The following is a 27,802-nucleotide window of genomic DNA, read 5'->3' as shown; positions in this document are numbered from 1 at the left end:
TTAACTGTTTAATGAAGACAGAAGCAAAAAAGACATTGAACAATTTTGACCTTCTCTGTAATGTCCAGTATATGCTCTCCTTTCCCATCAAGTGATGGGCTCATACTTTCCTTTGTCTTTCCCTTGCTATTTTTACATCCCTTATTAATTCTAAATAATTTTGCATAATGCCTTGGATTCTATTCCCTTCACATTTGTGCTGAGTTTTTTTTACTTGTCCATAGTAACGTGGGTTCACAACCCCACTCTCTGCCCCACCACTGCGGTCATTTTGGAATTTTACAGTTCTAGTATTATAAAAGCCTTAATCTGTCTGTCTATCCATAACACTTTTTTTGCACTCTGGTTGGCTGACTGAAACAACCAATCAGAGTGCAAATACAGTGTTTGGCCAGGAGGTGGCATTGCAGTGGAGCACTGCTATGATGGCAGGGAATGCGGGGGCAAGGCCTGCACAGCTGGTGCCCCCCCGCCAGCCCTGCACTGATCCCTGGAGGCAGCGGCGATGGAGCGGTGGGGCAGGACTCTGCTCCCTGCAGGCAGCAAGCAAGAGGACGCTGTGGGGAGGAAGGAGTGGGCTTGAGGTGGTGGAAGAAGCCCACCTGCCACAGCAGTTGTGGGGGGAGGAGTAGCAGTGGGCCCAGCCTGACACGGCAGCAGTGGGGGGGAGCTCCTCCCCACTCAGGCCCAGGTCCCCTCCCCTGCGTTCGGCCCTGAGCTCGCTGCTTCTGTCCTCACACTGCTGCTGCGTTGGCCTGGGCCTGCTGCTCCCCCCACCCCCACCGCTGCTGCAGCGGGTTGGCTTCTTCCCACCCTTGGGCCCAGTCTTCCACCCCACCCCACCCCCTGCATCAGGCCCAGGTCTGCTCCTCCCCTTCCCCTGCTGCCACAGCAGGGAAGGGGGGAGCAGGCCCGGACCTCAAGAGGGAAAGGGGGAGTGGGCCTGGACAGGGGGGTACATGGGGCTCTGTTCCTGCCTGCTCCCCCCCCGCCCGTCATTCTTGACAGGCAGTTGGCTAGTATTTCCTATCTTTTTTTTGCGTGTTGGATAGTTTGTCACTGTGCTTTTAATATGAGTCTCAGAATTATCAGATCTTTTGAACTTGTAAAATTTCTTCTCATGGGAGACCCTTACCTATCAGTTACCTGAATGTGTTGACATTTGCTGTCGTTCTACTCAACTTGCTCCTTCTTTTCCTTAGCATAATGGATTCTCTTATCATATGATTCCTTTCTTCCAAATTATCTGTACCTTCAGATTCTCAACCAGTTCTCCTGCTAGTCAGTCACATCTGAAATAGTTTGCCCTAGTTATGTTCCATCACTTTCTGAAACAAGATCTCTCCAGCACATTCAATTGATAAAAAGTGTCTGTCCTGCTGTGTAGCTTTTCCACTGGGTAGTTGTAGAGCCCCCCAGGAGGTCATGCCCTTTCTGTTCATTTTTCAGATGTACCTCCTAATTTGCTGCTCTGTAGTAGAACTCTACCATTTCATCACCCTTCGTTATTTCCGTTTCACTGGAGATTTCCACAAAGTCTTCCTCTTTCTCTAGCCTAGACTTTGTAACAACATGAATACTTGCTCTACAGTGCATCACCTCCTTTTCTGATGTCTGGCTTCCTGGACGAGCTATACTCTTCTATACGTGTCCCATGATTTTTTTCCCCACTAAATAATTGTGATGCCATTATTAAGCTGTCACTTTGTGTACTGATATATCTGGTTATTTCCATGTGTGTCCCATACTCATGGCATACAAGTATTGAGGTTGTTTAGCAGTATGTCATTATTTTCCTTTTTTGTCTCATATGACTGCCAGTTCCTTTCTCCTCTATTTCCCTCTATATTACAGTCTTCTGAGAGGTCATTGTTTTTACTTCTCTATAGACCTTTGTCACTAGTCCCCTCTGAAACTCTCTTTATTAGCCTGGTGTGTCAGGAACAGCATTTTAGAATACTTGCGTTCATCAGGAAAACTATCCATCTACCCAGTAGTCCTCGTCTAAGGAATGGCAACACAGTCAAAGCAGGCAAGCTATGTATTTATCTCACGGATGCATTTGTCTCTGCCTGAATTTTTAGTCTCCACTGAAAGAAGTAGTGAAGACCTTGTTCCTCCTCCTAGCCATCCACACTTGATCCCAGAGCTTGTAGTAATTTCTTATCTCTTCAGGGTCATTTTTGACCATATTGGAATCTAGGAAGATAAGCAACATGGGGAATTGGTCAGAGGACTGCAGAATATTGAGGCTGAGAACTATATGAAGAGCCTCTGGAAAAAAGCAAAATGTTTACAAATCTGTCAGAAAGAGGCAGGCAAGGTTCTTTGGTTACATGTGATATCTTTTATTAGACCAACTAAACAGCTGGAAAAATGTTCTTTGCAAGCTTTCAGGCACAAACACCCTTCCTCCAGCATTGGGAGACTCTGCTGCTATGCTGAGGTCTCCAAGGTAGTTTCCTTACTACTCTAGCTTCTTTTGGAGCCTCAGCATAGCAGCAGAGTCTCCCAATGCTGGAGGAAGGGTGTTTGTGCCTGAAAGCTTGCAAAGAACATTTTTCCAGCTGTTTAGTTGGTCTAATAAAAGATATCACATGTAACCAAAGAACCTTGCCTGCCTATGTCCTTAGACCAACACAGCTACAATCCTGCAACAAGAACGAAAGGCAGCTTTTATACAACTTGCAGTCTGTGAAGCAGATCTCATTTTCATTTGTGTTAGGCCCCTTTTATGCCATTCTGCTTCTGATTTTTAGTGGTCAGTGTAGCTTTCTGCTCTGGCATTCTTGCATCCCAAAATGTCTTAGCAATGAATGTAGAAAGGACCCATGGGTCATTTAGCCTGACCTCCTGTACATCACAGGCCATCAAATTTCATTTCAAGTCCTGTATCAATCCATGTTTTTTAGACTGGGGTTGGTAATGTTCGGGGGGCTGCTGTTAAAGGAGCTTAGCCCCCAATGCAGGCCACTTTATAGTTGTGGTGGCAGGAGCTGTGTTAAGTCACCTCTCCCTTCTGCAGTGCTGCCACTGCTGATTCTTCCCTCCTTATTACAGATGGACCCCCCCCCCCCCCCCCCGCTCTGCTGCAAGAAAGAATAGCTCTGTGGTTACATCTGGGTCGTGGGCCATAGGTTCCCAGCCTTTGTTTTACATTAAATATTTTAATTCTTAAAAATCCTTCAAACTTAGCTAACACGGCTGGCTAGTTAGCTGGTACCTGCAAGGTTTCTAGGTACGGTTTTAGAACACTGGCCCAACCTGCTCAGTACCCAACTTGCCCAACTCTAGCGTAGTGAATTGCTGATACTTGGATGAAGGTAAAAAAAAAATTCCAATTAATTATGCTTTTGTGGGGAGGGGGAAGCATTTGCCTGACCCCTATAAGGAACTGGTTGGAACCCTAAACTTGTGCTTGATTATAATAGTCTTAATGCAGAGCTGCAAGTGTTTATGATCATGATGGGAACAAAGCAAGAAAACCTGAGCTTCTTGGGGCCCTTAAAGAAAGATGTTGAAAAGGAAAGCTCAGAGAGAGAGTCCACAGCCAGAAAGAGGCATTCCAGCCATCCTTCTTAACCCTTCCTTCTCTGTATTCACCAAAGAATGTGTCTCAACAGTTAAATCAAGGTGCGTCTTTGAGGAGTTTTGTCTTAAAGACTTCAAGTGATGGTAAGTCTACTAGCTCCTTTGGTAAGGCATTCCAAGGTTTAATCACCCTTGTTGTTAAGAAATCACAGTTTACCTCAAGGTTGAATTCAACTAGCTTGAAATTATAGCCGGTAGCTTAGGGCATTGTCAGCAAGGTCAAAAGTCTTTCCTTACTGAGCATCTTTATGCTTGTTAACTCTCAACCTTGTCTTTGAGAAGCTGAATAAGATGAGCCTTAAACTTCACAATGTAAAAATTATTTCCCAGCCTTTCGATCTTTTTGTGGTTCTCCTTCAGCTGAGGTATTTTCATATCCTCCTTGAAGTGCAAATGCCATACCTAGGTGTGCAGTGTTTTAGTAGTATTGTCCAACATATGTACAGAGGCAAGACTGTTTCTTTGCTTCTACCTGATATCTAGTTTTTTTTTCATCCAAGCTTTACAGGAATCTTTTTTTTGCCATGGTATTGCTTTGAACTCCCGTAGAGGTTTTTATCCATGATGACCCCCTAAATATATTTTAGCCATTGCTTTCCAAGACAGAATCATTCTGATCATATAGGTATTGTTGCATTTCTGGATCCTAGAATTATTACCTACTCTTTATGCTGTATGAAAAGGTGTTTTGTTGAGTGTGACTATTTAACAAAACAGTTTGTACTGATTTTAACCATATCTTGTCTCTCATTCATTACTTGCTACCCAACCAATCTTTCTATATTCTGCAAACTCTTTCCCACAGAGATTTCATACCATCGTTTTAATCATTAATAGAAAAAGAATGTTAAAGGTAGCCAGGCCATGAACCAACTGATCCTGAGTACATCCCATGAGAGAGAATCCCACCTACTGATATAATTTATAACTATATAAAAATGCATTTAATAGCTGTATTTTTGCAATCTGCTAGTACTCTTGTTCTAATTTATCCAATGTGTGTTCCATTAGTTAAATATAATGCAAGCTTTAATCAAGTAATTGAAACATTTTAGATTTCTGCAAGTCATTTGGTTAGGTATGCTGTATCACCTCAGTTACCATTATTAACCAGACTTGTAACCCTGTCAGAAATGCATCTTTTTTTGAAAAGGCTGTCTTGCATGAAACCATGCTGGATGGTGTTAATTATATATTTGGTCTCTACTTATCTGAGTTATGAATTAATCATTTTATCTATTAATTTCATACTAAATAATATATAGATTTCTGGGTCATTCCTTTTTCCCTTTCATGTACTGCACAGGTTGGCAACCTATTGCCTGCGGGCCAGATCTGTCCCACAGAGCCGTCAGATCCATCCTGTAGATGTGGAGCACAATTACTAGACACTAAAATAAGAAAGAGTCTTGATAGTGAAGCAAAAGGTCTCATTGGCATCCCCCCCACTCCAAGAATCTTGCAGCCATTCATTCCCTTCCAAAGTCTGCCTGTCAGCCTGTCGTTTTAAGGATCTCATCATGAAGCAGGATAGATAAGGCACTCATAATTTTGTTCACCAATTAGACTTAATTCTGACATGCCAGGTTTTGGTGTATTGATTTCTATCCCTTGCTTTTATTAACCAACATGATCTGTTATTTACCATCCAATTCAGTATGTCATTTCCCACCTTTTCTTTTCACTTCCATTGTGATGTGAATGGGAAACTAAATAAAGTTTTATAAAATATTCAGAAATTGAACTTGCAAGTGATATAGGCCTAGCAGGCTCCACTTATTAAGTATCTCAGTTATGATTTACTGTATTTTTCTCGCACATAACTTGCACCTTCCCCACACCCACTGCCTGTCCTCTCCCCCTAAACCAGCTTGGAAAAATTGAGGTGCACATCATATGTGATGAAAAACCTCCTTGCAGTTCTAGACATTTAGGGGTGGGAATGGATGGGTGGGGTGGTGGCAGTGTTAATTTTTGTGCCCCCCTCAACCACTGCCAAATATCCAGATCCATGCTGAGCTCCCTTCTCCAACATTGTGCTGGAATGAGGTACCACCCAGGATTGACCTAGGGCTGGATCCTGCACACTGGCTTCAGAGCCATGTGCCAAATTGGACCCAGCACACCAAGTCTGGGATCCTGCACTGGCTTCAGGGCTGTGTGTTGGGTTGGACCTGGCATATAGCTCTGAAGCCAGTATGCAGAGTTGGCCCCTGGACCCATCTTTGAGTGTTGGAGAATTGGTCTTTTTAAAGTTATAAATATTTATTTTACTTATTGGTATCATTCTGTTCAAGATGAATGTCATCAGATCATGATCACTAGAAATTTGGTAGCCACTCATTTTTTAGATCAGCAATTAGCTGTTCTTCAGAATGGAGTCAACGGTAAGTTATGACATGCCAGACATGGGACTTTGTTAAGAAACTATCTGTTATTTTTTAGTTTGCTTTTTTTTTTTTTTTTCCATTTTGCACTTCAAGCACAGAAGTAGGGAGTGGTTCTCTCTCTGAAATTGAGTCTTTTAACAAATGCTTGTTCCTACACCATCTTTAGTTTTCAAAGTTAGTTTTAATAAATGAGCATCGAAAGGATTCCAAGTTGTCTGACTAACTGCTAACATATCTTTAACATAAAGTGAATCCCACCCTTTGTTCCATATTCTGTTATTAAATAATTTGTAAACCTTTTAACACAGGTACAGTATGTTTTATGATTATCACTTTTAATAATACAAACCATATCATATTTTATCTTGTACATAAACTTTTCCAGTACCTCTTGTCTATTATCTAAGGGCTCCTACTATTAGTATATAGACAATTAATATAGTTTCTTGCATCCTTTTTGTTTGGATTTTCCCTCAAATTTGATGCCATGATACCGACTTATAATCCTAGTATTTGTACCATATGACCTTCTTATCATCCTTCTCCCCGCTTTGTGCACAGTTGAAAGTCCTCCTGCCTGCCCTTGTTAATCTGTCACTGGGAGGCTTGTACCCCTACTCCTAACGTGAGTTTTTAGTACCATACAACCCCTTCTATAGACATATCTAGTGTTTCACAAGTGCAAAAACTTTCTATCCCATTTAACCACCTCTAGCATTTCCTAACTTGTTTCTTTTGCTACCAGTCTTTATGTGATCTACAAATGCGAAAACGAAGAAGAGTTTCCAAGGTAAAGAACAGCATCATCATAATCTTCAGTTCACTTCCATGATCTCTGAAGGTTTCTGTGGCATGATACCTGATGAAGTGTCATTGATGCCAATCTGAATTTTCATCTCTCTACCCTCTGTTCAAAATGCTGTTTCTCAAGGGTTCTTCTTTACTTGTCACCCTTGGCACTTCACCATTTCCTTGGCCTTTTTTTCACTTGCATCCTTTTTTGCATCTAATTTCAGATGTTTGTCCTTGCCTTCAAAGCCACTTTCATATCATTTTTTGAAAATCTTTTGGTCCCACTTCTGTCTCACTTCTTTCAAATCGTATGTCTCAGTCTTGCACCTTAATTAAATTAATGCTGTTTCTTATCCTTAGGTTACTTGACATTTTTCTGTCAAATTTTCTTTCTCTTCCTCCTTAAATAAAATCTCCCTGTTCAGCATTTTTCTATTTGTGAAGGTGGCTTTTACATACTGCTCTTTGTACATCCTTTTGTCATGTACCATATGCTGTCCAAGCCCAATTTTGCATTTAGTTACTGTATAATTGTCGTCTGCGTGGTATGTAAAGAATTCCAGGTACAGAAAAGAAACAAATTAGATTCATAAGTGAGAAATCTACCAATTTTAGTAAACCAAATGACTTCATACTCCTAAAATAACAGTTTTCCCATTATTCTTATTAATCAAGTTGAGGGTGTTTTCAGAAAGGCTATTTTGGAAAAAATGGAGGAGAAATATCAGTGAATGGTCTGTTTCCTGAATCAAAGCTTATTAGCTGTCAAACGTACAAAAAAGCAATAGTTTACATATCAATTAGAAAGACAAGTAGCAGAATCAGAATTCAAGAAAGGAGTTTACAGGTTTTCATAGTACTGGAAAAGATGAGAACTTCATAAAAACTTCCTAATATTTTTTAGGGTTGTTGGTTGTAGCTGTGTTAGTCTTTACTCAAAGAACCTTGTTTGCCTAATACTTTTTTGCTTCTTCAAAGCTCAGACATTTTGAACTTGCAAATTTGACTGGCTTGGTTCAATTGGATAGGAATACCATGGTGTGACAGGGTGCTTGGTGCACCTGTCACTTGAGGAGAGGGTGCCTGAGAAGGGGCAGGGGCTAATTAGGGAGGTATCTGACCAGAAAAGGGCCCAGCTTGAGCCATATAAACCCCTGGCCTGAGCTGATCAGGCAGTCTAGCCCTGGGAGACGCAGGGAGAGGAGCTCCTGGTAGCAGGGCTCCTGAGAGAGCAGCTGATCAAGCTGAGGTAAGCAGTTACAGGGCCTGGGAATAGTGCAGGCCTTGCAGGGGAATGCCCTGGAAACAAGGGCAGTGAACCCATGGCTTGGAGAGAGAGGCCTTGGACAAGAGAGGTCTGGGAATAGGGTTGGGTGAGCCCATAGCCTGCAGAGGCTGCCAAGGCCCGAGAGGACTGGTGATGAATAATATCTGGCAGTTGTGGAAGGGACTGAAGGGGTGGTAAAGAGGTTCCAGCTGGCCCAGAGAAAGAGGGAGAGGAACAGAGGGCCTGCGGCCCAGAGGGAGAAACCTAGTCAGCCAGTCCTGTGCTCAGGCTGAGGTCAGAGCCCGGGAAGGGCAGGGAGCCCAGAAGTCAGTAGCCCAGAAGGAATGAATATCGGCAGGGCCAGGGAGCTTGAAGGTCTCCTGGTCCTAGGAGCAGGGCCAGGGGTCTAGCAAGACCGAAGGTCAGGGACCACAGCCAGAGACTGGCAGGGCCGGAGTTGCCTAGGAGTTTCACCTGGCCTAGGGGTGGGGCAAGGGTCCAGAGAGGGGCCAAAGACCGGGGGTCACAGCTGAAGACCAAGGGGGCCTTTGAGCCTAGGAGGGGCAACTGTGAACAGGGCCTGGGAGGCCGGAAGTCTCATTGGCCCAGGAATGGACCACTACCAGGACCTGGGAGCCCAGAGGTCTCAAGTGTTCTAGGAGCAGGGGAAGGGCACAGAGAGGGGGCCAAAGACCTGGGGTCACTGCCAGTGACCAAGGGGCCCATAGCCCAAGAAGGGTGAGGGCTGGGAGCCTGTACCCCAGGAACGGCATGTGTTAGCAAATCACCTGTGAGGCATGGTGAGGGTATTAGGGAGGATGGAGCCCACGTAATTGGGCCATATGGCAATGACTTCGGACACTTGTGCTCATGAGAGTGAGACCAGGCTTGGGAAGCCTCCCTTTTTTTCAAAGATGATAACACCAAGGTGTGGCAGGTGAGTGAAGGGGAGATTGCCCAAGGAGAGTCACACTTGGGCCAGGGCTAAGCAGCCATCAGGGGCCATCGCGATCACCCCGGAACAAGCACCTGCTACGTTGGGCATTTTTGTTTGACAAGATGTGGTGTAAGTGTGTGCATGGGTGAACGTGCGTATAACAAATGTCTTTATCCTTTTGCACAGTTGGCAAGAAAATACATTTGAGCTGGATAGACTCCCTCCAGAAGCAGTGCAAGCACCTACTCTGGATACGTTCAAGGAACGCCTGGATGGTCACCTTGCTGTGGTCATCTGACCCCAGCTGACTTCCCTGCCCAGGGGGCTGGACACAGTGATCTTGCAAGGTCCCTTCCAGCCCTAATGTTTGTGAAATGTATGGATTTACCAAACCTTTTTTAGTATATTAAAATAGACTATATTTGTTAAAGTACTCCTGCTTTCTATTTCAGGAAAGTTGAAACAAATACTGAGCATTTTTAAAAAATTAAAACTTTATTAACTAGGCAGATTTTTTTAGTAGCTTTAAGGCTGTGGGGCAAAGTCCTGCATGATCGAGGCAGTCCTACAATCCTTGCATAGTGACTCACGTAAGAGTACTTTTAGATGTTGCTTTATAATGTAGTTTCCAGGTAGGGCAGGGGGAGAGACTTGTATGACAAGTGACATGACTAGACTCTAAGACAGGGGTATCAAACTTATGGTCCATGGGCCAAATTCAGCTCGTGGGCCCCTGCCTTCTGGCCCCTGGGACTGCTTATTGGTCTGACCAGACCCACAGAATAGATCCAGCCCACAGATTCCCCCCGTCCTCCTCTCCCCCCTTTTCTGCCAGCATACCTGATCTGGTGGCCGCTCCATCTTGTTTGGGACCTGCACTACACGTGAACCCTGTGAGTACTGCTTGCACCTCAATTTCCAAACTTGTTGGAGTAGGTGCTGTGTGAGGCGTGTGTCTCAGAGCAGGTGTCATACATGGTGTGGCTGCTGCTCTCACCACACTGCACCACATCCGGCATCTGTTGCAGCCACTTGGGGATCTGTGCCATGCACAGATCAGGCATGTTGGGGAAGGTGGAGAGGGAATGGAAAGAGATCTGTGGGCCTGGCCCAGCCTGTGGACTGGCCCTAGGTCATTCATCAAGTCCACAGGGCCGGTGAGTTGGACACCCCATCTCCAAGTGTTATGAAAAATGATGAGAGTCTGAGCAGGACTGGTTAAAAGCAAGGGTCAGCAACCAACAGTCCTCAGGGCTGGTTCTGACCTGAACTGGGTCAGTCCGGCCTCCAGCCTTAAAAGGTTGCTGACCACTGGCTTAAGGTGATTTTTTAACCCCTTTGGCCATATTCTTTCTTGGAGTGGTGGTAATCCTCCTCACTTCCTAAAGAGATAAAATTAGACCCCTTTTCCCACTGGGAGGGGGGCCAGCAAGGGCTATAACAGGTGTTGTCTCCCACTGTGGGAGGCAAGAGTGACAGCAGGAGATGCTTCTTGGCACTTGTCCCCAGTGGTATATTTGTTCTCTTTTTGGGGGGAGTAAGAGTGGGATTAGGCTAAGCTGTTTTCAGTCCACCCTCCCCCCTTTCTTGCCACGCAGAGTCCTCTGCTAAATTGCTGTTGGCTCAGGATCCCAGAGCAGTGAACTTTGTTATCTCAGTTATTTTTTTATGCCTCCTGTGGTCTTGGCAAGGTATGCTTGAATGGGTTATGCTTGAATCCAAGTGACAAGCTTTTCTTTACATTTGGCATGGTTATTTACTTTTCTAAAAATTAAAGCTGAGGTTCTGACGTAATTGCTGGACCATCAAGTGTGAGCTTATCATGCCCTTAGCTTAACTAGATCAAGATAATGGCTGTACTGTGGAAATATAACTAACTAAATAAAATCTGTTTTATTCTTTCAGATTGACCAGATTTAGTTAAAGGGTCACTCAATTTAAAACCATTTTTCTGCGTTAAAATATTCCATGGAAGCCACTGCACCAATTTTTGAATTTTTACATTAACAACTTCCTATTTGTAAAGTGTGCTTTTTCTTTTGTTTTGCTGAGACACCAAGTATGCAAATAGGGGCACCTGATCATACTGAAACATGGTGAAAAATAGTATAATTAGATACATGATTAAGTTGAAAGAATAGTTTTTCCTCTAATCTTTGCTATGATAATTGGATGCTGTTGTTGAGTTAAAGGCAAATGTTCAGATACAGGTGTGTTGCTAGTATCACTTTATCTTGTGCTTAATTTTTGTTCCTCTGTGCTAAAGAGCACAGTAATATGTTAAAGAACTAGTCTTGCTCTTTTTTTAGTACTGTTGAGTCAAATTTTGTACAAAAGTTCTCCCCTCTGAAGCATATTTTTTTTAAATGACTCTGCAATGTGGCTGTTAAGTCAGCAGTTGCAGACTGTTTCATGTTATCTTCAGTAAACACTGAGAATATAATACAAAAGGGCAAATTTCAGACATTGCTCATATTTGGGACCTTACAATAGATGTAGTTCTTCCCAGTGTTTCCCACATGTATGCCATGCTTTGGTGCACAAGTACTCTGTGCATTTGATTGGTTTTTTTTGGGCCCGTGTTCTTTGGGTCATGCCTGTACACCTGAGTACCCTCATGCACCACCCCTGAAAGCTTAAATGGCAGTTGAACTTGGATTTCTTCACCAAGACAGACTAGGTTTTCTAAACCTCTTTAACGGCAGAGATGAAGAACAATTTTGACCTCTGTAATATAAACTGTCTCCATGTTTGTCAACCTCCTATAGTCCAGCCTATGAATTGGCCATGGCTGGTTGCTCATGCTAGCTGCCTCTGTTGTCAGGACAGTGGTATCATTGGTTGCTTTGACAATCTCATGGCATCTGGGAATCTGAATTGCCAGGGTCATTAAAGCAGTCATGTTTGAGTTTCTTTGCAATCCACTGTAGAGGGGGAGGTTGATGGATATCCACACACCAGGCCTGGAGTCTCAGCATGAGAAGTATCTAAGTGTAATCTGAAGCAGAACAGGAGACAGTTGTTTGTTTGTTTGCTTGTCTTCCTGTTTTTGACAAAAAAAATTGTGTGAATGAGCCTTCCTGTGAATGATTCTGATTGAGACCTTTATTGATCAATTGTGGTCACCTGAAAATGTCTCCTCACAAGATCTGCTGGTGCTCTGTAATACTTGTAGGTGCAAGCTACTGGGGTTATTTAGCAATAGGTGGACCAATTCCAAGCTGATGTTTTCTGTTATAGGAGAGTTGCATGTGACCTTCATTTTTTGTCCTGGAAAACTACCTTTCCATGTTCCAAAGCATTATATGGAGCTTTTATAATCTCTCAGGATCACAAAACCCAAAATTGGTATCAGCAACATATGCTCCCCAGCCAGGGTTGGGAAGCATCTGTTACCATTCCTTCGAAGATAACAGCACAGGAAACAGAACACCGCTGCAGACAAATTGGGATTCTTCCATCAATCCAGTGGCTTTAGGCCTTCTGGAGGAATAAGGACTGGTATATTGATGTGATGTTTCCAGACACTTTTTACATACAACAGTGGCAATGTCTGTCATATACAGTTACAAATGTGCATGATATGATATGACCTAAAATCTTTAAACACATCTGTGCCGTTTTCTGGAATTGGTTTTGTATATTGACTCTTAAGATGTGTCCCCAGCTTTGAAGCTGGCCTGAAGTAGGTGTGCTCTTGCTGTGTAGAGCCTAGAGAAGTGCTAGAGGTCCTCTAAGAGATCAGTGACTGTGGTGTGGGTGAACCTGTGGTGTTCCTGACCTCCCCATATACACTGCAAGACATTTTATGTAATCTCTTGGCTATTGATAATCTAAATGATAGGACTCTGTGCTGGAAATGCAAAGTCTGTACTAGGAACCTTTATATATTGCCCATGTCTTGAATGGAAAGAAATAGGTGAATATGTGCTGAGAGCTACACGTCATCCATATGGACCTGAAGACAGGATTACTGAAGAGTTGTTATGAGCCATTATTATATATGGAGTCAAGTTGAGTTTCCTCAAGTTCAAAATTCATCCCATCAGTAAAATCAGGCATTTTGACCAACTATCAAGCACTTCTAAGTATGAATGAGTTGGTAATGCTAAACTGAAGACCAGCATACTTTTAGGCTCCAGTTTGGTGTTAGTTTTTAGTGGTTTCCTTACTTTGCCTTGCCTTGCCTTGCCTTTGGGTGCAGTGATTGAGTGATGCTAGTGCTAGCTGTGTATAGAAATACTAAAAGCTCAAAGAAGCATCTGGCATCCTCTCACCTTTTATAGAAATTGGTGGAATAAAGGCTGGTGTGCATCACAGCACCTGTGCTGGCTCTAAAGGCTTTCATAGCTGGTCTTTCTGGTAATCTTTATGCTAGTCTGATATATTTTTCCCTTGTTACTGCTCTTTCTAAAGGTTCTGCCATTCTGTGAAGAAGTTTTGAAAGTCTTTTAGTCATGTTGAAAAAGTACAGATGGGTCCTTTGCTTCATCCACTGATGTGGATGAGGTGGCAAGTGGAGTGATTTCAGCAGATTGCTTCTCATTTCAGACTTAAACCACTGTGCAAAACAGTTGGGAAGATGAGGTTTTCTGATGTAATATATGCATCATGCAGAGATCCACAAGGGTACTAAGAGGCTGTAGTGGGTAGTAGTGAGTAGGTGGTCCTGTGCTGTTTTCTCTGTACTTCCTCTTGACTAACTCCTAGCCCTTGAGTCTTTTTCATAGGGATCAAATGAGTAGGATCTTGGAAAAACATGTTGGGGGTTTTTCCTCCACTATGGTCGGCAGTAAAGGAAGAGGAGAAATACTCTTTTTAGTAGAGGAAAAGATTTTATTATGAGTCTGAGAGCTCGCTACAGGGAAAATGCTGGACCTGCAACAGCTAACTAAGAAGCAAAAATATTTCTGTTCATTGTAGAAATAAATCTTAATTCACAGTTGCGTTTTATTAAGTACAAGAATTAGGAGCAGTCCCCTGTTTCATTAATGCAGTGTTTTATTGTGTAGGTATTTTCTATTAGAGACTAATTGTTATCTTATCTGTTTGTTTTATGTACACAACCTCTATGTAGTCTCAGTTGTCTGGACATCCGAATCAAGTAGTCTGTCGGCTGTGTTTTAAAAGTAGCTTTGTTTCATAAAACGGCATGTTTTGTTTGTTTAGAAACTGCTTATTAAGCAGCTTTTTTTTCTGTTCAAAGAAAAAAAAATCTTGCCTTCTGTGTTGCCAGAGCCTTTAGCAAATTAAAAGGAAGCATTTGTGGCTCTTCAGGCCCTTTTTTGAAGTTTTTTCCGTCTTTCAAAAAACTCTCCCTGCTTATGGTGTTTGGAACAGCACTTGTTTTGGCAGATCATGAAGAAATATGGTCATGGTTTCAGTTTTGGTTTAAAAGTGCAGGGATAATTATACTTTGCAATAGCATCTGCATACATTTTTTTCTCCTTTTTGGGCAGGAGGATTAAATATTGCTTTTATCCTTACTACTAATTTAGGATTCTGAATATCTGGGTATTCTCCCTCTCTCCCTGACACAGACAGACACGCTTCTCCAACTGTTAATATAACAAACTGCCATTGACTCTTATCAGAAAGATTTCCACATGAAAGAGAAGTAGGGTTAGGGTTGCCTATGTGGGGGTTTTTTTTGTCACACTAACATACTTATTCTTACTCAATGATTTGTATCTGTATTACATGATTACTTTTGTACAGTGTGCATAAATTGCTTGACTAGAAATGTAGACATTTGTATAAAGAATTCAGTTACTAAGGAGACAATTTTAAATGTTCAAAAGTCTGAATAGTTGCACAGTACACGGGAAGCTTGCCATGTTCCTGATACTGAAAATATATACTGAAAATATTTCAGTTGTGCTGGAAGACCAAATTAAGATAGGATTCATAAAAATGCTTTTCCTGGCTTCTCAGGAGCACTTTTATCCCCTCTGATGGGGAGGGACTGTGGAGAAGGAAAGATCTGAGTTCCCACTTGTGAACTTACTTCAGGTTCATCATGCATAAGGGACAGGAGATTTCCCTTGCCAACAGAAATTGCTGAGACCAACCTCCAAGCTATGATGGTGTCCCAAGGTTTGTAGAAAGCCCATGACATCTGCGTGGTTATTTGAGAGTTGTTTCCGCTAGTTGATGATGGGATTTTAGGCAGAAGACAAGGTAGAGGTGCATCTTATAGACTGAATCAGAGATTCATAAGCTTCCATAACCCATGAAAGGACATTCAGAGAGTAGGCTTTCAAACAGAAGTAGTGATAGTCTGCTCTCTGCATGTCCTTGCATAGCATGTGATGAAGTGAGCTGTGGCTCAGGAGAGCTTATCTATCTCTGATTCAGTTAGTCTGTAAGGTGCATCTTTACTTGCCTTCTGCCTAACTTCAGGCCAACATTAACTACCTCAGTCAGCTTTGGGATGCTAGGTGAAAGGGAAGCGAAGTCAATGTAGCTTGTATAGTTGGAACAGTATTGCATTTTTGGTGTTGCTGTGATTGGATGCTGGTTGGAGGGACAGGCAATACATGCATCTCCCAATCTCATTCCCTATGTGGTGCTCTAGATCCTTAGAGACTCATCTTGTGCTGGCATTTGAGTGAAGAAGGAAATAAAATGCTATTATGGTTACCTGCTCCATTCAGGGAAGAAGGGATATTTTGAGCATGGGCAATATGCAGTGATTTTTTTTCCCCTTTCCCTTGGGTTCTTGCATGCTAAATCTTAATCTTGCTTTTACTTAGGATACAACTAAGGGTCCACCATTCTTCTCTTTTCTTTGATGGTTCTTGTATGTTTCCTGTTGAAGTCCTGAAAGCTCCCTCTCTCTTTATTGCTTTTCTACAGGAGGATTTTTTGCTTCACTCTTTGCATGTTCTAACAGCTGCCCAACATGGACGTTTTGGATTCATTCTCAACAGATTTATGTCCATCTATATTTATATGTCCATCTTTTTTCTGGACCGCTTATATCTAAATTGTTAAATGCTTAAAAATTTAAGCAGGCAATTTAATTTTATACATAGTACTTTCCTGAGGGACTTGCTTTCAAGGGCATTTTGACATCTTTCTGTGCCTTTGAATCTCCAGCTTGCACATCCAGATGTTAAGGTGGCAATCAAGATTAAAGTTGAAGATTTTATTTTTGAAGCTTTTAAATTATAGATACAATAAAAGTCTGCAGCTTAATACTGTGCTTCCTGAGTTTCTGGGTATTCAGTTTTTAAATATTTGACACTCCCAAACGCCTGCTGTGGGAACTAATGAAATGGCTATACTTCACACTTGGAATTTTTGTCATCTTAAATACTCAGTTTTGACTTTTTAGTAATTCTGATTGTTTAATATCTTTTTATTTTCAGGGAATAGAAGCATGCTAACAAGAGAATCATTGTCCTGAAATTCAGGTTTTCAGGCTGACTGCCATTATGGGTAAGTTACATGCGAGTTGAATCCAATTTAGTATTGTTGCCAGTAAAAAGAATAGTAAAAGTTATATAACTTTAATTTATTACCATGGAGATGCATGTTGTAGTGATATTTTCACTTGAAGTGAGGTTTAGTTACTTTGTGTATTTCCCAAAATTACAATACCTACTTTTTGGATGTAGAATAAACTTAAGTAAAAATATTAAGTGCACAGCTGAGGTACCAAATAGCATTGATTCTGTCTGGCAATAATGCTGTTAGGCCAAAAACAATCCATTTTTAAATACGAACTATAGACAAAATTCTTTAATCATAGAGACAATGGATCAAATACATCTTCATAAATCTAGTGGATACAAAAAATCATGGACTAAATATAGACATTGGATTTATGGCACATTATGACCTGCCTGCCATCTGATAACCCCAGATAACCTCTCTACATTTTACCAGCTACCTTCTATCACCTCCTCCCCCTTCCCACCTCCCTCCCCCCAACTCCCTTCTCACACCTATTGTCTCCTATTCCCTTTGAACCTTACTGCAATGGATTTGCATTTTCACAGACCTGCATTTTGCATATTGGCTTCTAGTGTACACAGGAGAGCGCATAAACACCAGCAGACTCTCCCTATGCTGGAAGAAGGGTGTTTGTGCCCAAAAGCTTGCAAGGAAAATTCAGCCCAAAAAATCTTTATCTGTGCACCCCTAATGCTTTCCATACTTCCAATGTATCTGTTTCTTTTAAGTTTACCCTTCACTGAATATCTCAAGTTTATAATGCTTATTTTTGGAATAAATGCAGCGTTACACCTTTAACCAAAATTAATCACTGGTACTGTCAGATACAACTTGTGCTTTCCCCCCACCCCAATCTAATACTTTTAAAAGATTAGTTCAAGAATATAAAATCTATGGGATTAGTGATTGTGTACAAATTGAATTTTGTGAGTACAAGGCTTTTATCGAATCATACTAGATATTTGATTTAGACTTCTCATCCAAATGCTCAGGTTTCATAGATTCATAGGTTGTAGAGTTGGAAGGGACCACAAAGGATCATCGTGTCTGACTCGCTGCCCCGGCAGGAAAGATGACTGAGGTCAGATAACCCCAGCTGGGTACTATCAAACCTCCTCTTGAAGACTTCCAGGTTAGGTGATAGTACCACCTCTCTTGAAAGCCCATTCCAGATTCTGGCTACCCTTACTGTGAAAAATTTCTTCCTAATGTCTAATCTGAATCTACTTTCCACCAGTTTGCACCCATTATTCCTAGTTACTGCTAGGCGTGCTCTGGTAAATAGTGCATCTCCAAGTCCCTGTTGTCCTCCCTTGATAAACTTATAGGCAGCTACAAGGTCTCCCCTCAGATGTCTCTTGTGAAAGCTGAAGAGATCCAGATCCCTCAACTTCCCCGTGTAGGGTCTTTCATGGAGGCCACTGATCATATGAGTGGCCTTTCTCTGAACCCTCTCCAGATTCTCCATGTCCCTCTTGAAGTGTGGCACCCAAAACTGGACACAGTACTCCAGCTGCGGCCTGACCAGTGCCACATAGAGGGGGAGCATCACCTCCCTCGATCTGTTGGTCATGCATCTGTTGGTCTCGATCTGTTGGTCATGCACAACAAGGTGCAATTGGTTTTATTGATGGCCTCATCACGCTGCCGGCTCATGTTCATCATTTATGAAATGTGGTAATCTAGCATGCTTTGACATTTGTCTTCCCACCCATCTATCAGAGGAACAATACAATTTTCTTTCTTAAGCACTGACCTAAAATACATCAGAATGAAGGAAGTGCATTTTCTTAATGGTAGCAAATTTACAAATAAGGTATACCACTTAGACACTACAGTTGAAATCAAAGAAAGGATTTGTCAGTTAGATAAATATCATAGCCAATATTTGAGTACGATTTAGAAGGATAACCCCTCTTTATCATATCCAGGGAGCATTTGTTTGCTTTTTAGTGCTAGGTTTTTCTTGGATCTGATACTGTGTTACACAGAACAGTGATTCCCAGATTAGGACATTTTATTCTTACATTTTCAACAAACTTTTCATCCATCAAGAATCACCTAGGTAGATAATCAGCAGTTTCAGACATTAAATTTAGATATCAAATATTTTAGCATGTTGTAAATACAGTATAACTGATGCAAGCAGCTGACAAAACAATGAGGATCTTACTCCACTTACATTTGCAAATTTAAAGGGTGGGCTGTGCCCCTGATCTTTTTTTGTGTCCTTGGGAATACTCCCCCCTTCCCCATATTTTTTAATACTAGGAGCTAGAGCTGCACCTTTTTGTAAAGGTGAGCTGTGCCAGCCCTTCTATACCATGGATGGGTCCTCTTGCTTTCAGCACACATTTCTCACTGTGGCTCTCCAGTTTGTCTGAATGAGGTTAATCTCTCCTGTGGTTCTTCACCTTTTCCAGGGGTCATTGCAGTCTGTAGGCATTTTCAGTATTATAAGCTGGCAATTGGAACATATAGTGAATGGGAACATAATATGTAGAGTCCTTGGTTCAAATGTTTAATCAGAGCATGCAGCAGAGTCCATGCCTGTCTTCTGCAGTGTCCATGATTCATTGGCCTGTCTTTCCCCCAGGTAGTTTGCTCTGAACTTGGCGTGTCCCACATTCAAGCATGATTCACTCCCAGCTATGAAAATATTTAATCCTTTTCCTGTTTCCTACCCCAACATTTCAAATGTGGCTCTGAGTCTCCTTTGACTCATCTAGCCTTTGTGGTATTTAAAGGCAAGTATTAACACATTACTTAATTTGTTCTGCTTCTGGGGCTTTTGCACTCTCTACTTCCTGTACAAAAGGTGGTGGGGAGTTACCTTTTTCTTGGCTTCAGCCAACTTATCTCAGTGTTTCCGTTTTACAGACAAATATTAATGATCCACCATTGTACTTCATCTAGGTGGGATATACTACAGATAGTTGACATTGCATGCACTGACATGATTCAGCTGTTTCATGGTGCCAGCCAGGTGTCATAAAATGTGCATAGGTTCCTCAGGATGTTGCACACAAAATAATCCATTATCAATTGTTTAGTTTTTCCTGCATATTTACTATGCTTCAGTATTGTACATAGTAGGCATCTTCAGCTAAAAATGAAAACTGCTTATTAGTTACCAGTCCACATGTTCCTCTGTGGGTTTTTTAATTTGCTTCAGTTACATTATAATCTGACACATTTTACATTTTAATCCTTGTCTGATGTGTTTATGAAGTAATAAGCAAGCCTATTATATTCTTTAGTAATTGATCAAAAGCTTGGTAATATATCTAGTAATACTACCTGTAATTGGGGATTTATTTTTTTTAATTACAGAACATCTGTCTGAATAATGAATGCATATCCTCCTTAATTGAAATAATGCTTTGTAGTCCTAGAGAACTAATATAATTTATTGGTCTAACCAAGGGAAATTCCATTCTTTCTATGCAGTCTTGAAGTTTAGCTGCATATAGGATATCTCCCCAGGGATGCTTGAGAAGAGACTTGGCCTCTTCCTTCATGGATTCATTCCATAATTTGAGCAAATCCTGTCCTCCCCTTGGGAGTCACTGACCATATACTACTGTGGCTTTACCTGTCCTTCTTTAAAGCCATTGTATTCATCCAAACTGCAGATCAATGCTGGGAGGCTCCTTTTGATACAGAGACTGGGCTGGGAACTAAGTCAGCTGCATTAAGTATGTGGTATTAAGGCTAGAAAGCTGAGAAAATGGTCTAAAGAAAATTTTCCATTTAGAATTGGTCTAGTGTAAATGTGTTCTGAAGAAATTGTTTTCTCCTGTTTCTACCCCGTCTTTGAGACTTGCACTTACTGAGGAGGCCAGATACTTGTATTGCTTGGAAGCAGGCACCCAGAGACTCCCAAACCAGTGAACCCAGGCCGGTGGTTTCAGATCTTCAGGGACACAATCCTGCATGCCCTGGAAATTCCCATTTCCAGAGTGCACAGCATTGGGCCCCTGAAGTGCCAGCTGTGCCTGACCAGGGTGACTAGAGAAGCAGAGGCAGCTCCAGGCTAACCAGCACTCTCCTGCCATAAACCTAATGGACAGCTACCACAATGAAGTGGTACAAATTGATACTACTTGTTGCAGCTACAAAATTCAGGCATTTGTCATGTAACAAGGTATGGACCTCTGTTTGCTTAGCAAGGGGGCAGGGGTCAAGCTGCCTTACTGCCCCCCTGCCACCGCTTTCCCTGCTGCAGCAGGTTGGGGATGGGGCAAATTTAAGCCGATCTTTCAATAATTCAGTTGAGTACATGGAAATTTTATAAGCTTGTTTTAGTTTTCTATGTATAGAATCTAGAAAATAATAATTTAATCTAATTTAATTATTGGGGGGTTGTCTTAAGTTTAGGGTCATTTTAGGTATGGGTAAATTCACATAAAGTTTTATTCTTTACAGCTTCTTTGTAATATCTGGCATAAAGTATAACCTTCCCAAGAGGATTATGACAACGAAATACTGAGCTGCAAAGCTTGGTACAAGTTATCTAGATTATCACTGTCACTTGCAACTCTTCTTTTTCTTTTGGTAATGTAAATTAATAGCATCAATTGCAAATCCTACAAGTGAGCCAACATTTATTTGTATTTGTCATGAAACCTTGCTTCCCATTTCTGCAAAGTTAACATTACAACAAAGTGGCATTTCATAAGGGATCCTTTGTCATGGATCATAAAATTATATATTTGAACTTGGCATCCATTTATGCATAGCATGAATAAATCTATTAATACTTAACTTTGGAATACCTAACAAAGTTATTCCACAGGGCTCAATCACTTTTAATAAATACTATTGACTGTAGAGACTCTGGTATTTCACTTATTGAGGTTCATATTGTTGCATGACTTTGGATAGCCCTCAAAAGTGTTGTTCACGTTTATAATGTGGATATCCAAGAATATCAAAGTTTTAATATACAGATTATTTTTCTCTGTCTCCTTATCAATATCTGTGACTTGACTGGCTGTTCAAATGGCTAAATTCTTAGTCAGATGGACCATGAAGTCATAAAACAATTAGTATCCATTTGTGCAGTTCCCTAGGTTCTTGCTGAAGGCCTTTTGTCACTCAGGAACTGTGCAGCTGAACTTGTCATGGAAATGGGTAATTAGGCCAGGCTTAAGGAAAATCAAATGAAGAGCTCTTTCTTGTGCCACTATTAAATAATTTTTGGGGGGAGGCAAAAATGTGATGTTCACTCTGTTGATACGTCTGTGGAGACAAGGCCAAACTGAAGAGGAGCAACAGTGATGTGGTGTGGAGTTGGGATAGTGTCAGCCTTCCAATTCCCCACCTCCAAGAAAAAAAAAAGTCCAAAATGCTAATTATTCCCTACTTACCAGGGCTGTAAGGGTAACGTTTTCATGTTTGATCACCTTCAGCTTTGTGCAATTCCACTGTCAGCCATCCTCATTGCTAAGTATCTCTGCACCCGATCAGTCTCAGACTGACCACCTTTGCCTATGAATCTCTCTGCTCACTCCTTTGCCTTAGAAGACTTCATTTGTGCAGAGGAAAAGTAAAAAAACAAAACAAAGCAAAACACCTCTGCACGGTGAGCCATCAATGGTAGGTATTTAGGCAGCAAAAGTCTCCCAAGAATTTAGTGCGTTTGCTTGTTTTACTTTGTGCCTGAGTTCAAGTGTTTTTTAGCAGGGGAAAAATAATACTCAGGGTACATTGTTAACGTTGATATGTTTCTGTCATTGCAAGTTGGGGATTTTGTTTTCTTTTCTCTCTCACTTTTCTCACTGAATTTTTTTTTAAGTTACTTCACATCTGCAGTTGTATCAAGGAGAACAACTTGCTACAAGCTTACAGCAGTTTGTTCAAAACTCTTTTTGTTTGTTTAACTGTTTGTAACCGAAAGGTAAATTGCCAAAAAGATACTTATTTTCCTGTTTATGATGATATTGCCTGGGAATGAATAAAATGAAGAATTTGTAACTGCAATATGCCAGCCACAGGGTAACATGATTCTTGAATTGTTATTAGGGTGGTTGTGATAGTTATGTGTATTTTAGAATGGATTACTATTCTAGTCAATGTAAACTACAGTGGTCACTTACACATTTTCTGTCTCTGTTGTGTTTTTTTTAACAGATGAGCAGCAAGCTTTGAATTCAATCATGCAAGACCTGGCTGTACTTCATAAGGCCAGTCATCCTGTGCTGCCCCTACAAGAAACAGGAAAACCCAAATCATCTTCACCTAAGAAACAGGTAATCTTCAGTATTCTTGTTAGCACAGTGGCCAGAGTATAGTGTATTACAGCTTCTATAATTCTCCTGTTGCAACGCCAGTGCCAGTGTTAAATGAATGATTCCAGCCCTCTGTAGATACAATTGTTTTTTATTATCCGTATTTAGGAAACAAATGGCAAATCCTAGTGTGCCTTTTCAAGACAGATTTTGAAGGTGCTTACTGTATAATGGGAAAGCTTCCCCTTCCCATTCCCATATTGCATTTTAAAGATCATGAGCTGGGAGAAGCAGTAAACCTCAAGCTTACGCTTTGATTTGACATTATCCATCACAGTGTTTTATATTTATTTGTTTTTTGTTGTTGTTTTTTTTTGTTGGATTTTGTTTAAAATTGAGGTTTACTACCCGTTCTTTCCATGTTTCCTTGGAGGGAATTTTCAACATCTTTATCAGTGATTTGGATGGGGGGAGTGAAAAGCTCGCTGGCCAAGTTTGTGGATGACACCAAGTTATGGGGCAGTGTGGTCACGCCAGATGATAGGTTGCGGGTACAGGTGGACCTGGACAGGCTCGAGAGTTGGGCAGACTGGGACCAGATGAAGTTTAACACTTCCAAGTGTAAGGTGCTCCACTGGGGGTCAAACAACCTTCAGCATACATATAGGCTTCATGGAAACTGCTTGACTTGCACCACAGCTGCAATGGACCTGGGGGTAATGATCGACCATCACATGAATGTGAGCCATCAGTGCAAGGTGGTGGTCAGCAAGGCAAACAACATGCTGGCATGCATTGACCAGTGCATCTTTGTAAAACAAAGAAAGAGGTATTCCCGCTATACTCAGCACTGGTGAGACCACAGCTGGAGTACTGTGTCCAGTTCTGGGCGCTGCACTTCAATAAAGATGTGGAAAAACTTGAGAGGGTCCGGTGAAGGCTCACCCATAAGATCAAGGACTTGCAAGGCAAGCCATATGAGGAGAGGCTGAGGGACCTGGACCTCTTTAGACTACAGAAGAGAAGGTTGAGAGGGGACTTGATAGTTGGCTTACAGCTATATCGAAGGAGTGCATCAGGAGCTCGGTGAGCAATTGTTTACTAGGGCACCCCCAGGGAAGACCAGGAGTAATGGGTACAAACTCTTGGAAGGCTGCTTCAGGCTTAATACCAGAAAAAACTCCTTCACTGTCAGGGTGTCCAGACTGCAATAAACTTCTTCCAGAGGTGGTGCAGTCACCTACCGTGGAGGTTTTCAAGAGGAGACTGGACAGTCACCTCGCTGGGGTCCCTTAACCCCAGTTGTCTTCCTGCCTAGAGTGGGGAGGCTGGACCCAGTGATCTGCAAGGTCCTTTCTAGCCCCTTACAATCTATGAATTTAGATACAAAGTGGACTCTGTGAACTGAACCTGTCATACCAAAAGTATCAGCAATTCAGGGAAAGAGTTCTTATTTTCTTTATTGTGTTTTGTGATGTATCGAGGAGGTGTGAAAGGCTGTAGCCACTTCTTAATTTCAGACATGGTAGGTCTTTAGAATTCTTGAGTGTCTTGACATTGCCTAACTTTGTCAATCCCCGTTTACAATATCAATCTAGGGGGAAAGGATTTTTAAGTCCAGCTGTACAAAGCTTAAAAAATCTAAAATTTTCAGGCCCTCTATGAATTTCACAAAGTAGAAGTTTTTCTCACTTGTACAGCAAGCTACCTGTAATGGATATTATATATTTACCTTAGTTAAAATCTTTATTTGGTTCAGTCCTTACTAGTGGTTTAAAAGCTGTAAGTTTTCATAGGGTTGATATTTTATCATGCATGTGTTCAATATGTTCATTGACAAAATGGTGGTAGTCTGTCGTAGTGACTTGACCGTTAGTATTGTACACATTTTTAGGCAGCAAAATAAATGTGTGCATGTGCAATCCTCCTCTTTTTGTATATAATAAATATGTAATACAATAAATAATAGGAAAACACAATGGGAAACTTTTTATTCATACATGCTTCCATTCTTATAAATGATTGTACAAAATCAAAAAAACCCTAACTTCCATAACTGTTTTTTACCTTCTGGACAGAAATTTTCCTTGTCTGGTCCCATTTTAAGGATAAAGGACATCTGAGAAGTTTTAAGCGAAGATAGTTAAGAATTCTTGAGTTCCAAGGCAATGAATAAAGTACATATTTTTCATTATTTAAAGCTGTGACTTTTTTTTAATAGTTTTCATGGCTTTACAGGAGGGACCAGCAAAACTTTGTTGTTTGAATAGAGTGTTGGATGTGTTCTTCATGATCATAAATTCTTTCTGGTTTAGTAAAATGATAACTTTTTATAAAGAATACTTTCTGCATCAGAAGTACTTTATATAGTAACTTATTTTAACAGTTTCCAATGTTTCATTGGCACTGCTAATGTACATAATAGCACCTTGTTTCATTCAATGTACTAGTCTTCCTAGAGGTCTGAAGAAGTCCTCATTCAGTTTAAAAATATCCAGTCATCATCTTGCTGAAGAATTGCTAGAGTTTCAGGGTGCAAAATTATTATTTTTTGTCTGTCACTTTCCTTTAAAAAAATAAAAAAGTTTTGAGGCAATTTGGGGAAACAGATCTGCTAAAAGAATACTATTAAGTGTTAAAGTGGAAGACTGAGCTGAGGTAATACCAGTGTTTAAGGCTGTCCATTTAGCCATAATTTTGCCCCTTTATATATGTGCATTAGGGCACAGTCTTCATTTAAGTGAATGCTGCTGGGTTGTGAAAAACTGGAAATAGTACGAGTGAAAGCCAATGTGGAAATATTTGCTAGATGGTACCAAGAGTTTTTTCTCATGAATAGTATGTAGTTGGGGAAAATTAGCCTCTTTTGAACACCGCAGGAAGTCTGTGAGAGTTTTTCCCTCATACTTTGTGAAATGCCCAGTCTCCACCAATTATTTGCTTTGTGAGCTAGGCAGGCACTGAAGGAGGCTAATAAAGAAATTTCCCCCATGTATACGGAGGAAAAACAGGAGTTTTGTTGCCCCTAATGAGGTTCGAAGAGTTGCAGCACTGTTTGGCTCCAGAGGTATCTAACTTTGGATATCTAACTACTGAAATAATGGCAATACTTTTGCAGCCTTAGCTATAGAAGTACTATTACTTGTAGTCTTTCACCTTCTGGAGTCCCCTCTGGATAGAAAGCTTGTCTGCCACACAGGAGACATGGGTTCAATTCCCAGCTACTTCTACAACTACAGCTATGGAGGCACCAAATGTCTGGACTCAGTCTGGCCTTTGGATTCTGTCTCAATGGCCTAAAAGGGGGGATAGCAGGCCTGGACTGCCTCCACTCTTCCATACTTCTGCGTGGGCTAATGTGTTGAAGGTCTGGGTGACCTCTCCTGCATACACCATGATCTGGAAGGGAATGATGGTTGCCAAACCAACCCTTCCCCCTGTTAAATGAGACACTTCAGTTGTGAGATCAAATATGCAGGGCACAGAGGAAGGGAAGAATAATTACTCGAATAGTCATTTAAACTGAGTATTTTAATCTCGCAAGCCACCTGAGTGAAACCCTAATCCTTAGACAAAATAGTAAGTAAATTTCATATTTAATTTAAAACCACCAATGTATTATTTAATAAAACAATGCCATCTGCAATGCAGTATTCTGATTATAAGTCAGCCCTATACTTTAAGGTTCAAGTTTAGCAAATAATGATTTTCTCCAAAACTAAGATATGAATAACAGATAAAGTCTGTGAACTCCTGTTGTTCTTACAGAATATCACAGGGGAATCAAATGACTAAGGAAAAGATTGAAAGTATTTAAATACACTCAAATAAAAACTACACTGAAAATTTCTCATCTAGTATTTTATTGCATGTGCAAAAATACTGAGAGTAAAACATCAAGACTGTAGGCAATTATAAGATACCCCTGCATATGGGTCAAGTGTGGTGATGATGGTGATGATTATTATTATTTTTTTCTTATGAGTCTTTTGGAGGGGAAAGAAAGGTTACCATATAATCAAAAATTACACTTACTTTTTTTTCCTCATACAAGCATTTGTGCTTTGTTGAGTTTGGACTTATCTGATACCTTAGCAAAAGAAATAGTTTTCCACTTTTGCTAAACGTTCAGTAGGCCAAAAAAATATGAATAAATACTCATCTCTTAAAGATTATGCAAATTGTGTATGAATGTTTAATAGATCTTGCTCAGTTTTCTGAGTAGAAAAGGATTTGTCACAAACCAATAATTGATATTGCTTTTTATTGGCATTTTGCTTTGTGTGTATAACTTGTTTCTTTCATTACAGAATGATGTTAGAGTCAAGTTTGAACATCGAGGTGAAAAAAGGTAAGGCAGGAAAAGATTTTAATACATTTCTTTCACAAGTTTATACTGGGAACCTGTCCTTATTGGCCTACATATAAAATCTGTCAGTTCAGGTTCTTTCATGCTAATCTCACTGTAATGGTGTGGTCACGTCTTAATACCTAGAAAAATAGAAATATTCTTGATGGCTGTTAACAAGATACACACTTTGTCCAACACTGTGCATGCTCTTTCTCTCATTCTTAGGGTATAAACAGCTGTCATGTTTGGAACTGGATCAGCTCTTGGTAGGATGTGTCCTGGCACAGCTGATCTCCTTCATTGAGGTTAACAGATATTGCTGGAGCCATTGTCCTGCAGGGGTTTGATCCTGTGGAACAGTAACCATGGGTGCCATATCTTGGGTATCCCTCTACTGGGATCAGGTCCCTGAAGCCCCAGGAGCACCTGCCAGGGTCAGTTGGAGCCATAAGCTGAACAGAAATTAGCCATGAAAAGGCAGCACCAACTATTATTAGGAATCGTCATGCTCCCAGATTTTGGCATTTGTGACGTAGGTAAGAGCTACAGTGTCTGATTACATGGGTTTTGTGCCACCATTTACATTTTTATGGTGGCACAAAGGCAATGTCTGTTGCAGCCTTATGGAAGAGTAAATTGTAGCAGTTCAGCTTAATCCACTTCCAAAGTTATGACAAGCCACACACAGTAGCTCTTGGGCAGAGTAAGTATGCGTGTATGTAGGGAGCTATTGTGGCATAGCATTTCTCATTTATCCCATCATGCAGACAAGTTCTGGTT

At 41.1% G+C, this 27,802-nt stretch overlaps 1 protein-coding gene across 1 annotated transcript in view; it reads left to right on the top strand.

Annotated features, from left to right (window-relative positions):
* LOC149867752 (mitogen-activated protein kinase kinase kinase 2) overlaps positions 1-27,802 on the top strand; it is an 85,179-nt gene that overhangs the window by 7,541 nt on the left and 49,836 nt on the right. The window contains exons 2-4 of the mRNA XM_090046079.1: positions 16,351-16,420; positions 22,574-22,692; positions 26,982-27,022. Of these exons, the coding sequence (XP_089902205.1) occupies positions 16,417-16,420; positions 22,574-22,692; positions 26,982-27,022 (164 nt within the window). The 5' untranslated portion in view covers positions 16,351-16,416. The remainder of the gene's footprint in view (positions 1-16,350; positions 16,421-22,573; positions 22,693-26,981; positions 27,023-27,802) is intronic.

Source organism: Crocodylus siamensis, chromosome 4, assembly GCF_052110815.1.
Source record: "Crocodylus siamensis isolate JL-2025a chromosome 4, ASM5211081v1, whole genome shotgun sequence".
In the NCBI taxonomy this organism is placed as follows: Eukaryota; Metazoa; Chordata; order Crocodylia; family Crocodylidae; genus Crocodylus; species Crocodylus siamensis.
Note: the sequence above shows the minus strand (reverse complement) of the source record. Positions and strands in the feature narration are given on the sequence as shown.